This window comes from Bubalus kerabau, chromosome 3 (genome assembly GCF_029407905.1).
Source record: "Bubalus kerabau isolate K-KA32 ecotype Philippines breed swamp buffalo chromosome 3, PCC_UOA_SB_1v2, whole genome shotgun sequence".
NCBI lineage: Eukaryota > Metazoa > Chordata > Mammalia > Artiodactyla > Bovidae > Bubalus > Bubalus kerabau.
The window spans coordinates 59,267,595-59,283,444 of NC_073626.1; the positions used below are offsets into that span (position 1 = coordinate 59,267,595).

General features: G+C 39.7%; 1 protein-coding gene across 1 annotated transcript; it reads left to right on the forward strand.

Moving 5' to 3' along the window:
- Window positions 1-7,829: 7,829 nt before the first annotated feature.
- Window positions 7,830-13,711, forward strand: LOC129646147 (protein S100-A11-like). The gene is made up of 2 exons (XM_055571924.1): window positions 7,830-7,877; window positions 13,159-13,711. Exons 1-2 carry the CDS (start codon window positions 7,845-7,847, stop codon window positions 13,534-13,536), a joined length of 411 nt encoding a protein of 136 aa, XP_055427899.1. The 5' UTR covers window positions 7,830-7,844; the 3' UTR covers window positions 13,537-13,711.
- The last annotated feature ends 2,139 nt before the right edge of the window (window positions 13,712-15,850 follow it).

Here is a 15,850-nt window from a genome sequence, read left to right on the forward strand (position 1 = left end):
CTTCACATGATACTCTAAGCAGTGTGCACTTTATCCTGTTGCTGTAGTCCTCAGCTTCACTGAGTACAAGAATCAAAGTAGGAGTGCTAACCTTCGGAAGAGTAGTTCCAGTTAGGGAAGAGGGAGGTGATTGGAAAGGGAGCATTGTACTTCTGAAGTTCGGGTGAGGCTGTCTTTCTTGTTTTAGGCTGTGGTTATGTGGCTGTTCACTTTGTAATTATTTATTAAATCATTAAATATTTATGATTTCAGTACTTAATGTGAGCTATCCATATCAATTATAAAAGAGTTTTCTTTTTAATCAAACTGGGTAATTTGTTGAAAACACAGATTCTAGGGCTTTACACTCTGAGTGTAAGGCCTGGGACTCAGGAATCTGCATTTTTTAAACAGTGTTCTTGCCTAGAGAATCCCAGGGACTGCGGGGCCTGGTGGGCTGCCGTCTATGGGGTCGCACAGAGTCGGACACGACTGAAACGACTTAGCAGGGCATCTGAAGTCAAAAGGGACCCCTCGACCACACTTTGAGAACACTGCTGGGGCTCTTGTGAAGTCATCCAAAAGGTTTAAGCAAGAAATGAAGAACACAGACTCGCCTGTCCAAATGGCTGGATTAGGGAGAGGAGTAAATTGAGGATGGCTTCTATCTTGTACCCAATAGTGCTTGTAGGTCCTATATCCCATTTCCTTTGTGGTTTTGAAAAAAATATGACAAATAAGGTGATGATAATATATAAGTACTAATTATTTTTGGAGATTTTTTTGGGAGTTCCTTAAATATGAAAAAAATTCGACCCCAGTACAATTAATTTCTAATAGTCAGATTTAAGGTATGGAACAAGCCTCTTGGGTATATATTCTGGGGCAAGGAGCAACTTTCTAGAATTTTTTAAATGAGTGCATTCTCAGCCTATGAGTAATAGTTGTCCAGCTACTGACCCACCATCATTATGTCAGGTACTTAGCAATGACTGATTTGCATGGGTGCTGCTAAGTTCTTTTTCTTGTGCTCCTTTATAATCAGAGGGTTATTTTTGTGATATAAAACAGCCAACATGGTATTCTTCCAAACCCTAATCCCTATGGAGAAAAAAAAAAAAAAAGACAAATTCTGTTGCAGAGTTGTTTTTCCTTTGGTATTCACAGAGTTAGAAAAATAAAGAGGAAACTTTACTTGGCCTTAAACAAAGGATAGGAAAGTCCAAAAATATGACACAAAATGTGTCCAGATTTTTTTTTCTCATGAGGAAATGCCACAAGGCTTTTAAATTGCCAGAATTATTACTTGTAACCAGAGTTTGTCCGTTGATTCATTAGATCAGCAAAGTGTGTAAGTCTGACAACACCAAATGTTGGCTAGGGTTAAGAGCATAGGGACTCATATTCTTCTGGTAAGGGTATAACTTGATACAATCATCTTGGAGAGAAGTTTGGCAATACTTAATCAAGTTAAAGGTGTGCAAATTCTTTGACCCAGAATTTGCACTCCCAGGTGTATTCTCAGAGCGACTCTCTTCCATGTGCCCAGGAATAATCACAGCATCACTGGGTGCTGTATTTAAAAACTGGAAACAACCTACATTATATCAATAAGAATTTATGAGCATGTTATGATATATTCATATAGTGGATATAGCTGTGAAAATAAATAGATCTACAACTTCCATGGGAGTATGTCACAAACATGATGTAGGATAAATGAGCAAGTGGCTATAAAAGTCTACAAGATGATGCCATTTATTATCCAGGCTAAAAACTTGTAAATATTATTGTTGTGTGGGAAATTACCTTGCTACAACGGAAGCCTATAAGTATAACAGCAGGCACGCTGTCCAAGAGCTCACAAAGCAGAAGGGCTTATAGACCAAAACGAGATGCTTGAATCACATGGCTTATTAAATCAATTGAAAACACAGCAAGAAGCAAGGTGAAACAGATGGAGTAGGTTAGCACATTTTAGGTATGATGTAGGGGTCTCATAAGATGACACTGCCTGAATACTCAGTCCCGTCCATATCTTCCTTGATAAGGGTATGGACCAGAGTTGAGATGTGAACAAAGTGACCCAATTCATAGAAGGTGCCTGGAGTCAAAACGCACACTTGCTCTACGGGCTTGGGACCAAGTGCCTCTGGCTGACAGCTGCGCTGTAATTAGCCTGGTCAGCAGTCATGGATTTAATCTTGTGTCCATTGTGCAGAGGATATGAGGAGCCAATGGTCGGCCGAATTAAAACCTCGCAAATAGTGAACTCCTCATGTGCCCCCTGTATCTTAAGCATGCCATGGGTGTTTGATGATTCACGGCCTCATACATATTTAGCGTATTGTGACTATTAAGTATTTCTTGCTCTTTCCATCTGTTTCCAGGTATGTTCATTATAGTTCATTATTTAAGCGTTATACTTACTTTATGTATATCTAACATCTCAAGTTACTGACTTATCTTACATATTTTATAAAACTTGCCTGTCTCATAAGCTATTTGCCTTAATTCTTCATTTTACTTTTCTCCCTGTGCGTTCATTTCTCTTATTTTCTAAAGCAAAATTGAATAGTCTTTGTTAATTGTATAATTAACATATAATATTACATAGTGTACTGTAACAGGCATACTGCATAGTGGTTTGACATTTGCATACATTACAAAATGATCCCCTTGTTAAGTCTAGTAACCGTCTGTTTCCGTATGAAGTTATTGCCATATTATTGACCGTATTCCTTATGCTGTATATTACATCTCTGTGACTTGTTTATTTTATAGCTAGAGGCTTTTACCGCTTAATCCCCTTCACCTATGTTGCCCACCTCCCCTCCCTTCTGGCAACCATCTAGTTTGTTCTCTGTACCTATGAGTCCGTTTCCAGTTTGTTTTTCAGATTACACGTAAAAATGAGATCATACAGTACTTGCTTTTCTCTGACTTATGTCACTTAGCGTGGTACCATCTAGATTCATCCATGTTATCACAGGTGATTTCATTTTTTGTGGCTAAGTAGTATTCCATTGTAAACATACCACATCTTTATCCATTCAGTTGTCAATGGATACTTAGGTTGCTTTCATATCTTGACTGTTTTAAATAATGCTGCTATGAACGTTAGTGTGTGTATTTCTTATAGAATTAGTATCTTTGTTTTCTTTGTTTTTTTTTAGTTTTTTTTTTTGTTCTAGTTTTTTTTTTTCTTGGGGTAAATACCCAGGATTGGAGTTTCTGGATTGTATGGTAGTTTTATTTTTTATTTTTTTGAGGAACCTCCTCACTGTGTTCCATAGTGGCTGCACCAACTTACAAGCCCACCAACAGCACATGGGGTTTCCCTTTTCTCCTCATCCTCATCAGCACTTGTTATTTGTGTTCTTTTTAACGATAGCCATTCTGACAGGTGTGAGGTGGTATCTCATTTTGCTTTTGATTTGCATTTCCCTGATCATTAGTGATATTGAGCATCTTTTCAGGTGACTGTTGGCCATCTGTATGTCTTCTTTGGAAAAATGTCAACTCAGATCCTTTGCCCAGTCTGGTGTTTGTTTTTTAACGTTGAGTTATATGAATTATTTAAGATGTTAACTCCTTACTGGATATAGTGTTTGAAATTATCTTGTCCCGTTCAGTAGGCTGCCTTTTTGTTTTGTGGTGATTTCCTTCACTGTGCCAAAGACTGTTAATTTAATGTAGTCCTTGGGACCCAGCCACCCTGGCCCAATTCTGTCCATTAGGGGAAGATGGTTACCTACTGAGGAGTATGTGAAGGACTTGAACAGAACTGTAACTACAGATCCCTAGGTCAAGGCCTCACTGTGGCTGGGCAGGGGCCAAAACCAGCAAAGGCATTATTGCAGAATGGACTATGTACGAGTGAAAAAATTCAGAGTTTTCCCTCTAGACCTAGAATTGGAAACACAATTCACCCTTGTCTTCCTTTGGACTAAGTCCTGAGGTCTCAGACAATTTGAGGAGAGTCTATGTTAAACCTTCTGCTGAGAGAGCAAGTAAAGGTCTAAAAAAAATTATTATAAAAATAAAGATATGACTCTAGCAATAAAATGGCTTTGTGGGTTAGGTCAGAAAATATTCATCTGTATTATGCAAATATTATGTATTAAGTATGTGTTAATTTATAGTTAGATGTTACTTTTATCAGTTCTATTCCAAACACCAAATTAACTTAAAAGTGTAACATATGATCCTCAATGCATAATCAATATAAAAGTACATAAAAGTGGTAAAAATATTAATATAAAGATTTCTAGACTTTAATCTTTGAAAATAACATATTATAACTGGACTTTGACAATGTCTAGATGAATTTTGACAAATAGGACTTTGCTTTACTGTCAACATAGCCTGGTTAAAAAGTTCAACTTCATATCAAAGTTGGTCATTCTGTACAATCAGAGGAGGGAAGTTAAATTGTGTGTAATCTATGTCATCTGGTTGGATATTAAACATCTTGGAAGATGCTGTTTATTCCTCATTGAGAACTCTACAACACTCATCCAACATCTTTGAAAGAATTTTGGTCAAACCCTAAACATTGAGATTTTTGTAGCTGATGCTCATGCTTAGCTTCTTGAAATATGAATCAATAAAATCTGCAAACTAGGATTATCATTGTTTAACACTGAGGTGTTCACTGAAAACAGTGTTAAACGAGAATGAATCCTTTCTCCAGTGTGCCTCAGGGAAATGTACCACATTTATTTAACTTATTTAACTTACTCACACTTATTTAACTTACTTGACTGAAGCGACTTAGCAGCAGCAGTTCACTTAAAATTATATTTTGTGAAATTTTAAAAAGCATTTTGAAGTTAAATTAGAAGCTAATGGTCTTTTGTTATTCTTAATTCAGATTTTAGGAGTTTAGTTGCTACATTTGATAGGTAAAATATAATAAATTAAACTGAAAATATGTGTTCATGATAATTTCAGGGAAAATCCACCTACCTTTAGTTCTTCTGGTATATTGCATTATGAATATTTTTTGTCTGTCTGCTGAATACTAATGGAGAAGGCAGTGGCACCCCACTCCAGTACTCTTGCCTGGAAAATCCCATGGACGGAGGAGCCTGGTAGGCTGCAGTCCATGGGGTCGCGAGTTCACTTTCACTTTTCCCTTTCATGCATTGGAGAAGGAAATGGCAACCCACTCCAGTGTTCTTGCCTGGAGAATCCCAGGGATGGGGGAGCCTGATGGGCCGCCGTCTCTGGGGTCGCACAGAGTCAGACACGACTGAAGCGACTTGGCAGCAGCAGCAGCAGATCCAGAGCTCCTAGGAGGCAGGCCCTGTGTCTGAATGGTTTTCAAGCCTCCAACCTTTGACCTGGTATGGAGTCGCTAGCAGCTGCCCAATAAATATTTGGTGAATTAAGTGGTTTTTTTTTTGAGGAGGTGCGATTTGGTAGGTTAGCACACCTGCAAGTGATGCTCTGTATCATTCTTAACCAAAAACATACCGTTTTCTATTTAGATATATTGTAGCATTATGTCTATATTGTAAAATTGTGGAGAGTTTGAATAATTGAATTGGATAAAAAGGACTATAATTGTGCTTTGTTGCCAGAAAATTGTGGAGTCAATATTTTAGGAACGACTGTTAACGTTGTGGTCTCCAGGCCATGGGGTCGCCAAGAGTCAGACATGACTTTGTGACTAAACAACAGATTTAACATTGCATTTAAGAGAAGTGTGCCAAGGGTGGAGGCAGCCCTGCCTCCTGAGGGACTAGAACCAAAAACCAGGGAGCCGGGAGGAAGCTGGGGAGCGTGCTGTCTTTCTCCTCTCTGCTCTTCTCTCTATAGATTTCTCTTTCCTCTTTTTTTGCAGGTATTTTTATTGACTCAGGGTGCACAGCCCCAAGCACTGTTGATCCACAGTTCCTTGGTGCATCTTTTCTGTTGGAGAAACCAGGACAGACTGAGAGGAACATTTTGTCTTGATTTCAAACTCAAGTGAGGAAGACTGATCTGCCCAGCTCAGGCCAGAATTATCACTCAGTAACTCGTGTGATAACAGACTTAATAGAACTGATTTTATATTTTCGAAGGAAAAAATGTGAATCATGTATGTTGTTAGTTAAAACCATGTTACACTACTGGGCTCTAAATTCTCAGAAGCCTGGGAGGTTTCCTTCCTTGAAGGGTGAAAACACAGTAATAGATGTCCCCAGGCACATATCGGGCCCATCTCTCTGGGAACCTAGAACATGTCCTTGACTTCTGTTCTCAAAGGAGACTGACTGAGCACGAGACATCACAGCAGACAGTCAGCTGTCCGGGGCATCCCCAGTCCATTCTTGATGGTTAAGTGTGAAGAGCCTGGAGAGTAAATAATCTTCAGAAATGCATTGGTGTCAGAGGAGCTGGTCCACAGTCATGCCATGATGCTCTGGTTTTAAGGACTCCCAGGAACAGCCCCAGAGACGAGTGTGCAGCTGCCACGGGAGCAGCTGGTGGGCTCGGGGCTGGGCTGCGGGCGGCTGGGCCCTGGGAGGGGGGCAGAGCGTGGGCGAGGGTGGCTGGAGGTGGCCCTGCTTGCTGCCGTCTGCTTCGCTCGGCTTGCTAGGTTGGCACATGGATTGAAAACTGTACGTCTGAATCTATTTCTGGCTTTTAAATGTGTGAAGGAAAAACGTAACTTTATTATTTTATTTTTGTCAAGTTAAAGACAGAGCCAGATGCCCCTGAAGCGTATGCATTCTATAAGGAGTTTCTGTTCTTTGGTGGAGCATCTTTGGAAGCAAAAATCAAAGACAAATAGGTCATCTCCTTCCTCTAAGTTTTCTGGAGGAAGACTGGCTAGAAAAAAGAGTCAGCACTGGTAACTAATGAACGAAATAAAGCCAGGGAAGATGTTGACATTTTTAAAAAAGAATTTTTAAAGGAAAAACAATGAAGTAAGTGTTGATGTAATATGAATATGTTATTATTCGTTAAAATGCCAAAAAATACTGCAGATACGAATAACCTTTTAAAATTTGGTGAGAAACATATGAACACTTATAGACATTCCCTCACCAGAGGGGTTTGGAAATCTTCAAAGCTTAATACCCTTTTGTGAATGGTCAGTCAGAGTAATTAGGAATGAAAGAAATCTGGAGGAAAAAAAAAAAACAACACATTAGCAACACAACAGATATATTCCTGGGAGAGGTTGTTATGTTAAATTCACCTTCAACTGTAGTGCTTTGCAGTCAGAGAAAATTTTATAAAACAAAATACTGCAGATGTGTGTTTACTCAAAGGATATTTTTAAGCACGTGCTGTGTGCCAGGCAGTGTGCTAAGCATGGGGACTATACCGGTAAATAAGCTGAATGCTATCCCTACACAGGTATTCCTGCCTAGGTTTTGAGCTGACCAGAGAAAATCACCATCACAATGACCAAATCAAAGAGCTGCATGGGACCTAAGAGGTGAGTTCGTCCTAACTTTTATTTTACACAGGAAACTGAGCCCCAGAATGTATAAGCCATGCTGTACTCTTGGCCTCTCTGTTTTTGCTATCAAAAAGAAGCATGTCTTGTCCCATAGGTCCTTCTAAAATGTTCAGAGTATATGTCAGGTAACAAATGTAGATTTTAATCTATTTCAAAATACCCTTGATAGACTGTCAATATTCCTGTGACTTTCTGGAAATGAAACAGGAAATCAAATTTTAAAAAAGCCCAGGGTCCAATTTTCAATATCTAATCCAGTTTCTTCAGGAAGTGTTAGCTATGTGATTTCTGTTACCATCAAAAACAGTGATACAGTGTGATACTGACCATCTGTTTAGGAAATGGCAGATACACTCGGAAAATCCAGAGTAACAGGAACTCAGAACCATCATGGGTTAGAGACATGATCAGTGCAAGAAGATGCCGCTTGGGTCAGGTGAGGATGACGCGTTGTTAGATGGGCCATCTGAACTTCATGCATATGTGTCCTCTAGACTTGCGATAGCCTTGTGTCCCTTGGTTGACCTGCAGTTGTACAGCACTATGAGCGCAATGCTTGCCGCCCAAAAGGACGTTGTGACAATTGCTGAAGGCAATGCTATTAAGCAGTCTGAGCAATTCAAAAGGGTGCTGCATAACCACCCAAAATCACTCTACAGGAACACCTCCTTTTTTATATTCCTAAGACTCTTGAGAGTCCCTTGGACTGCAAGGAGATCCGACTAGTCCATCCTAAAGGAGATCAGTCCTGAGTGTTCATTGGAAGGACTGATTCTGAAGCTGAAACTCCAGTACTTTGGCCAACTGATGCAAAGAGCTGACTCCTTTGAAAAGACCCTGATGCTGGGAAAGATTGAAGGCAGGAGGAGAAGGGGACGACAGAGGGTGAGATCGCTGGATGGCATCGCCGACTCAATGGACATGAGTTTGGGTAAATTCCGGGAGTTGGTGATGGACAGGGAGGCCTGGCGTGCAGCGGTCTAGGGGTCACAGTCAGACATGACTGAGTGACTAAACTGAACTCTTAATATGGTGATATAAAGGGGTATTCCTCAAGATATGTTTGAATGCCTGTGTGTTTCATTTCACTTGTTATTCATTCTAACTTTTATACTGATTATTATTATTCAGTTCAGTTCAGTTGCTCAGTCGTTTCTGACTGTTTGTGACCTCATGGACTACAGCACGCCAGGCTTCCCTGTCCATCACCAACTCCCGGAGTTTACTCAAACTCTTGTCCCTTGAGTTGGTGATGCCAGCCAACAACCTTATCCTCTGTCGTGCCCGTTTTCTCCCACCTTCAGTCTTTCCCAGCATCAGGGTCTTTTCAGATGAATCAATCTTCACATCAGGTGGTCAGAGTATTGGAGTTTCAGCTTCAGCATCAGTCCTCCCAAGGAATATTCAGGACTGATTTCCTTTAGGATGGACTGGTTGAATCTCCTTGCAGTCCAAGGGACTCTCAAGAGTCTTCTCCAACACCACAGTTCAAAAGCATCAATTCTTCAGTGCTCAGCTTTCTTTATAGTCCACTGTCACATCCATAAATGATGACTGGAAAAACCATAGCTTTGACTAGATGGAACTTTGGCAAAGTAATGTCTCTGCTTTTCATTATGCTATCTAGGTTGGTCATAACTTTTCTACCAAGGAGCAAGCATCTTTTAATTTCATGGCTACAGTCACCATTATAATTAACCTGGCACTAAAGGGGACTTATTCTCTTGAGGCCCCTGTGCTTGTTAATCTGTAGCTAAAATGAATTGGGTCACGATTTCTTAGCTGAATCCAGATCATTTAGCCAGGGACTCGGATATGTTGGAAACACATGTTTGAGAATCTATTTGGCTGGATGACTTGGACTGAAACCTCAATATTAAAAAAGAAAGAATGAGAGAAAGAAAAAGCACAACTAAAGACAATCTAATAAATCTAAATACCTGACAGCGTTCAAGCTGTCAAGGATGATGGTGACCTAAGCATCACAGATTACTATCTATAGAGCTCTCTTTATTTTTCTTCTTCCCTCCTTCCCTCCTTTCATCCATTCCCTCTCTCTCTCTTTTTTGTTTCCTTTTTATAATAGGTTTATTGAGATGTAATGCACATAACAAAAAATTTACCATTTCAGAGCATACAGTTTAGTGTTTTTAGTATATTCACAAAGTTGTACAATTGTCAGCCAAAATTCCAGAACATTTTTACCAGCCCAGAGAGACTGCATACCTGTTAATAGTCACTTCCCAGTGTCCCTTCTCCAAACAACTACTAATCAAATTCCTATCCCTATGGATTTGCCTACTGTGGACGTTTTATATAAATGGAATCATACAAGAAGTGGCCTTCAGTGTCTGGCTTCTTTCACTCAGAATAATGCTTTCAAGTTTCAGTCATACTCATTCTTTTTACAGCCAAATAATATTCCGTTTCTGGATATGCTACATTTTGCTTATCCATTCATCAGGACATTTAAATTATTTCCACTTTTTAGCTATTATGAATATTAGTGTACAGGTTTTTGTGTGAATGTGTATTTTCAACTAGAATTGCCAGATTATATAGTAAGTCTTACGTTTAATTTTTTTTTGGAACTGAGACGGTCTTTCAGAAGACTGCATCATTTTACATTTCCACTCACAGAGAATAAGGGTTCTAATTTTTCCACATCCTTGCTGACACTTGTGATTGTCCAAATTTTTGATTATAGCCATCTTAGTGAGTCTGCAGTGATTTCTCATTATGATTTTGATTTGCATTTCCTTAATGACAAATGTCCTTGAGCATCTTTTCATGCATTTGTTGGTCACTGTATATCTTCTCTGAAGAAAGTCCTTTGCCTATTTTTAATTGGGTTATTTATTTTTATTGTTAAATTTTAAGAATTCTTTATGTATTCTGGTACATGTCCCTTAACAGATAAGTGATTTACAAATATTTTGTTCCATTCTGTGTGTTCTCTTTTTACTTTGTTGAAGTGAAGCACAAAATTTTTAATTTTGATGATGTCCAGTTTATCTTCTGTTGTTGTCGTTTGTGCTTTGGGGTGTCATATTTAAGAAACTATTGCCCAATCTATGGTCACAAAGATTTATTCCTATATTTTCTTCTAAGAATTTTGTAATTTTAACTTTTGTATTTAGGTCTCTGATTCATTCTGAGGAAATGATTTTATATAATGCAAGGTCAGAATCCAACTTCATTCTTCTTTTGTATGTAGATATCTAGTTGTTCCTTTGAATTGTCTTGGTTAGCTCCTTTGTAGAAAATCAGTTGACCATACACATGAGGGTTTGTTTTTGCATTCTCAGTTTTGTTCCGCCGATCTAAATGTCTGTCTTTATGCCACTATCACACTGTCTTTTTTTTTTTCTTTTTTTTTTCACACTGTCTTGATTGCTATAACTTCATAATAAGTTTTGAAATGGGAGGAGTGTGAGGAAATGTCTGCAAAAAGTCCAGCTGAAATTTTGATATGTATTATATCAAATCTGTAGATCAATTTAAGGAGTACCACCACTTTAACAATATTGAGTCTTGAAAGCCTTGAACCTAGGGTGTCGATTCCATTTATTTAGATCTTCTTTAATTTTTTCCAGTGATGTTTTAAAAGTTTTCAGTGTACAAATCTTTTACTTATTTAGTTAAATTTATTCCTATTTCATTCTTTTTTTATGTTACTGTAAATGAAATTTTCTTAGTTTCACATTGTTCATTGCCAGTGTATAGAAATATATTGACATTTGTATATTGATCTTGTACCCCATAACCTTATATGTTTGTTAGTTCTAGTATTTTTTTTTTTTTAGTAACTTCCTTAGGATTTTCTGTATACAAGTGCATGTCTTTTTTCTTTTCAACTTAGATCCCTTCTGTTTCTTTCTCTTGCCTAATTTTCCTGTCTTCAGTACAGTATTGAACAGAAGTGGTTAAGAATGGATATCCTTGTCTATTTCCTAATCTTAGCGTGAACTCATCTGGTCTTTCACCATCATGTATGGTATTAGTTGTGGATTTTTTGTAGTTGACCCTTATCAGGTTCAGGAAGTTCCCTGTGTAGCTCTCTTTTAATGCCACTGATGGGCAGGACTGAATAGAAAACTAATGAGATCTAAAAGTTCTTTTGGGACTCTATGTTCTTTTTAATGGTGTAATAAGATATGGAAACAGTTCCCACTAGAGCCAAGTTATCTTTCTTTTATCCCCCCTGGAAAAGGCTGCATGTTGTAGAAGGAACTTTTCTATATTTCAGTTTTCCTATCCCCTAACCCACGGGTCTGGAGAAGGCAATGGCAACCCACTCCAGTACTCTTGCCTGGAAAATCCCATGGACGGAGGAGCCTGGTAGGCTGCAGTCCATGGGGTCGCTAAGAGTCGGACACGACTGCGCGACTTCACTTTCACTTTTCACTTTTCCTGCATTGGAGAAGGAAATAGCAACCCACTCCAGTGTTCTTGCCTGGAGAATCCCAGGGACGGGGTAGCCTTGTGGGCTGCTGTCTATGGGGTCGCACAGAGTCAGACACGACTGAAGTGACTTAGCAGCAGCAGCAGCTACCCAGGGGTCCCCAACCCCCGAGCCATGAACTGGTACCAGTTCACTGTCTGTTAGGAACTGGGCCACACCGCAGGAGTTGAGCGGTGGGCAAAACTGAAACCATTTCCCCCGTCTACACCCACCCTGCAGTCTGGAAAACTGTCTTCCACAAAATCGGTCCTTTGTACCAAAGAGATTGGGGATTGCTGCCCTAAGCATCTTCCTTACCTCCCACTGCATGAGCGCAAATAACTGATTGTGGCAAGTAAATATCATGGCTTCTCTCCATACTCTCCTTATGCTTGTAGGACACGGTGTATTTGTACCCAGATTTCAGTAGCAGACATTCTGTGGATGATATATAAAATAGACTGCAGGAAAGCCTGTAAAGTATCAACTCTAGAAAACCATCTCGACAAACTTCTAAGGAAACAAGATATTATCAAATCCAACTGAAAGTTTAGGTCTCGTGGGATCTGGCAAATTAGGATTTGCTTTGCATCCTAGAAAAAGAATTGCTGATTTGATGATGATTAGGACAATGATAAATGTGCTGATGATGCAGCAGCACCAATTGACTGCAGAAGAACTACCAGGTGCTGAGTGGCACCTTTAAGAAGCTGAAGCCAAAGAGCCAATGCAGCACCGGCCACCCAGATAAAAGCAGTCACAGCCAGGGAAGACCCCGTATGGCAGAATTAGTTGAATGGCTTTGGTTCTATTCTCTGTTTTCTAGCTTCCTGTTGACTATTAGATGGCCGTTTTCCTTAGTTATCAGTGCTAATCTCTCACTCTCAACTTTTAGCCCTGTGCCTTTAGCTCTTTATAATGTCTAGAGACAGTAAGTACTGCCCTTGGCTTCCCTGTGAACCTCTCCCTGAAATGGCAGAATAAAAACACCACATGTCTTCTGCTTCTGGAACTGACCCTGCAGAACCCTAGGTTTGACTTTGCTTAGCCTTGCATTATTTCTGTATGACAGTTACAATCTGAAAAGCAAACAATAACATCGAAAAAAATTTTTTATGGTCCACATCATGTGTTTTCAGAGCCAAGTAACAAAAGCGTTGCACTCTTTAAGTCTTAATAACAAGACCAGTTCTGCTCTTTGAATTGGGAGCCAGCTTTGCTGCCTCTGATAGAAGAGAGATTATTTCTTGCTTATTTTCATTCTTTTTTAAAGCATTCTCGGCCCAGTGCCCGCCGCCCAGCTCCCCGCTCGCATCCGCGCTCCTCGCTCCTCTCCGACATGGCAAAAGTATCCAGCCCTACGGAGACTGAACGATGCATCGAGTCTCTGATTGCTGTTTTCCAAAAGCATGCTGGAAGGGATGGTAACAACAGCAAACTCTCCAAGGCTGAGTTTATGATCTTCATGAATTCAGAGCTGGGTGCCTTCACAAAGAACCAGAAGGACCCTGGTGTCCTTGACCGCATGATGAAGAAATTAGACCTCAACTCCGATGGGCAGCTAGATTTTCAAGAATTTCTTAATCTTATTGGTGGCCTGGCCATTGCTTGCCATGAATCCTTTATTAAGTCTGCCTCTTCCCAGAAGTAAATTGGAGGAGCCTTTGGGCCTGGCCTCCAGGCCCACTCCCTTTCTTTCCAGCCTCTCAGTTATCTGCTCTTCACAGCCCCCACATACCCTGAGCCCGCCACACCCACCTACCCAGGCAGGCCACTCCTGTTAGTAATAAAACAATATTGTTTTTTAAAACACAAAAAAAAAAAAAAAAAAAAAAAAAAAAAGCATTCTCATGTATTTAACTTATTTTTATCATGTTGGATTGTAGTTGATTTGCAATGTTGTGTTATGCTTATTTCCATTCTGCCAACGCCCATCATTTTAGGCAAGAATTATCTGGATAAAAAGACCTTTAAAAGAACAAAAAATCTTCCTTTGCTTTCAGATGAAACTGTAACCCAATCACAGAGTAAGTTAGAAGTTAGGTAATTGGGAATTGTTTCTTCTGATGTGATGTGAAGTCGCTCAGTCGCGTCCGACTCTTTGCAACCCCATGAACTATAGCCTACCATGCTCCTCCGTCCATGGGATTTTCCAGGCAAGAGTACTGGGGTGGGTTGCCATTTCCTTCTCCAGAGGATCTTCCCGACCCAGGGATCGAACCCAGGTCTCCTGCCTTGTAGGCAGATGCTTTACCATCTGAGCCATCAGGGAAGTTTCTTCTGAGGATGACATCATTTAGCTCTATGTAGTAACTTCTGCTTGATGGAAGGAAAGGAAGAAGGAATGATGGAAGAAAAATGGATTGGGATACATGAAAACTCAAAGCAGTGTTTTACCTTTTCGGTTCTCCGTGAAGGAGTTTCCTGTTTCTTGGGAAATGCCATTGATCCCTATGAGAAATGTGTTTGTAGTGGCCCGTGCTAGCTCAGAGCGTCCCAGGAACTGCTAGAGATTGATGGTAAGAACTAAGGAACCACCAGAACAAGGTGAAGGCCAAGGGTGAAGAACTGATAGACAAGAGGAGATGAGGTTTGGTTTGTAGTTTGGGCCACACTAAGGAAACAGTGAGGCAAAACAGTGGAAAGGCAGGGTGATTTTTGCCCAAGTCTTTATGAGCTGTTACACTAATTTGTGGCCAAAGAGGAGAACCGGCTCAGATCCTGGGCTGCGACTTAGCTCTACGATGAGACAGCACATCCTCAGGCTTCTTATGTGGCCTCACTAAGAGTCCAGGGAGAGGAATTTTCCACTCAGCTACGTGATAATAAAATTTAAGCCCTGATTTGCAGGCAGTTAAAAGAAAGGACAAAGCTAATGTCCTCGTAAAAGCCCAAAAAAAGGAAACAATTAAGGAAATAAATGATCATGAAAACTCTAAGAACCATTTCCAAGATTGAATCATAAAAATGTACGCTAAAAACTTAATAGCGATAATCATGGTGATGAGGATAAAGACTGTAATCCAACCAAATAAGTCATTCAATTCCCATATGACTATCCTAAGAGAAAAAGAGATGCTAGCCTAAAGGAAATATCAAAACTTTTTTTTCTTTGAGTGCATAATCCTGTTATTTTTTCAGAGAATTTGCATTTGGAGGTTTATTTTGAGTCAATTTCCCCAGAGAAGTGTTATGCTCCCTTACTTTGAGGATATAGAGAGTACAGATAGTGTCAGAACCAGAAATGGAAATGACACTCAGAAATTAAATAGGGCCCAAATGGAAATACTGTGCAGGTGAAATGTTTTTAAATCACTAGTATATTTTCCTAATCTCTCTGATAGGGGTAATTTAGTTTTGGGTGAGAGTGGGGATGGGATGGGTGGGGTGAGGGTGGGGAGAAATTGTGTTTTAGTACCACAGGACTTGAAAGGGAAAGGAAGAATACCTTTTGTTCCTCCATTTGGATTATATTAAACAATTTTCAAATAAATCATGCCTTCTCAGCAAAAAAAAATAAAAAAGAACTACTGAGCTTCCAGACAGAATCTAACTTCAGATGACGTAAAGAACTTGGGAAGACCCTAAGGTAGTGGATTTCAGTTAAAGCTGAAGTGGAGTGGATTACCTGAGGACTCAGAATTGAAATGTTCGTAAATCCAATTATTCAAATTATCTAAAAACTATTTTTAGGAGAAAAGTTACAAAATATGATGCACAGGTAAGATTATTAGGAAAAATTTTTTATGAGAAACAAGTCCCAGAGTTTAGAATTAGGGACTCAATACATGGGCTGTGCATCTGTGAGAGCCAAGGGGGCCACAGGAAGGACCCAAAGGTGCAGTTTCCTTTGGCCCAAAAGAGGACGCACGGCAGGGCATATTGAGGATGTGAGCAGATCTCCAGGTTATAGGTATCTTCATGTTATCTTACAGTATATGAAGCCTTCATTTGTATATAAGCGT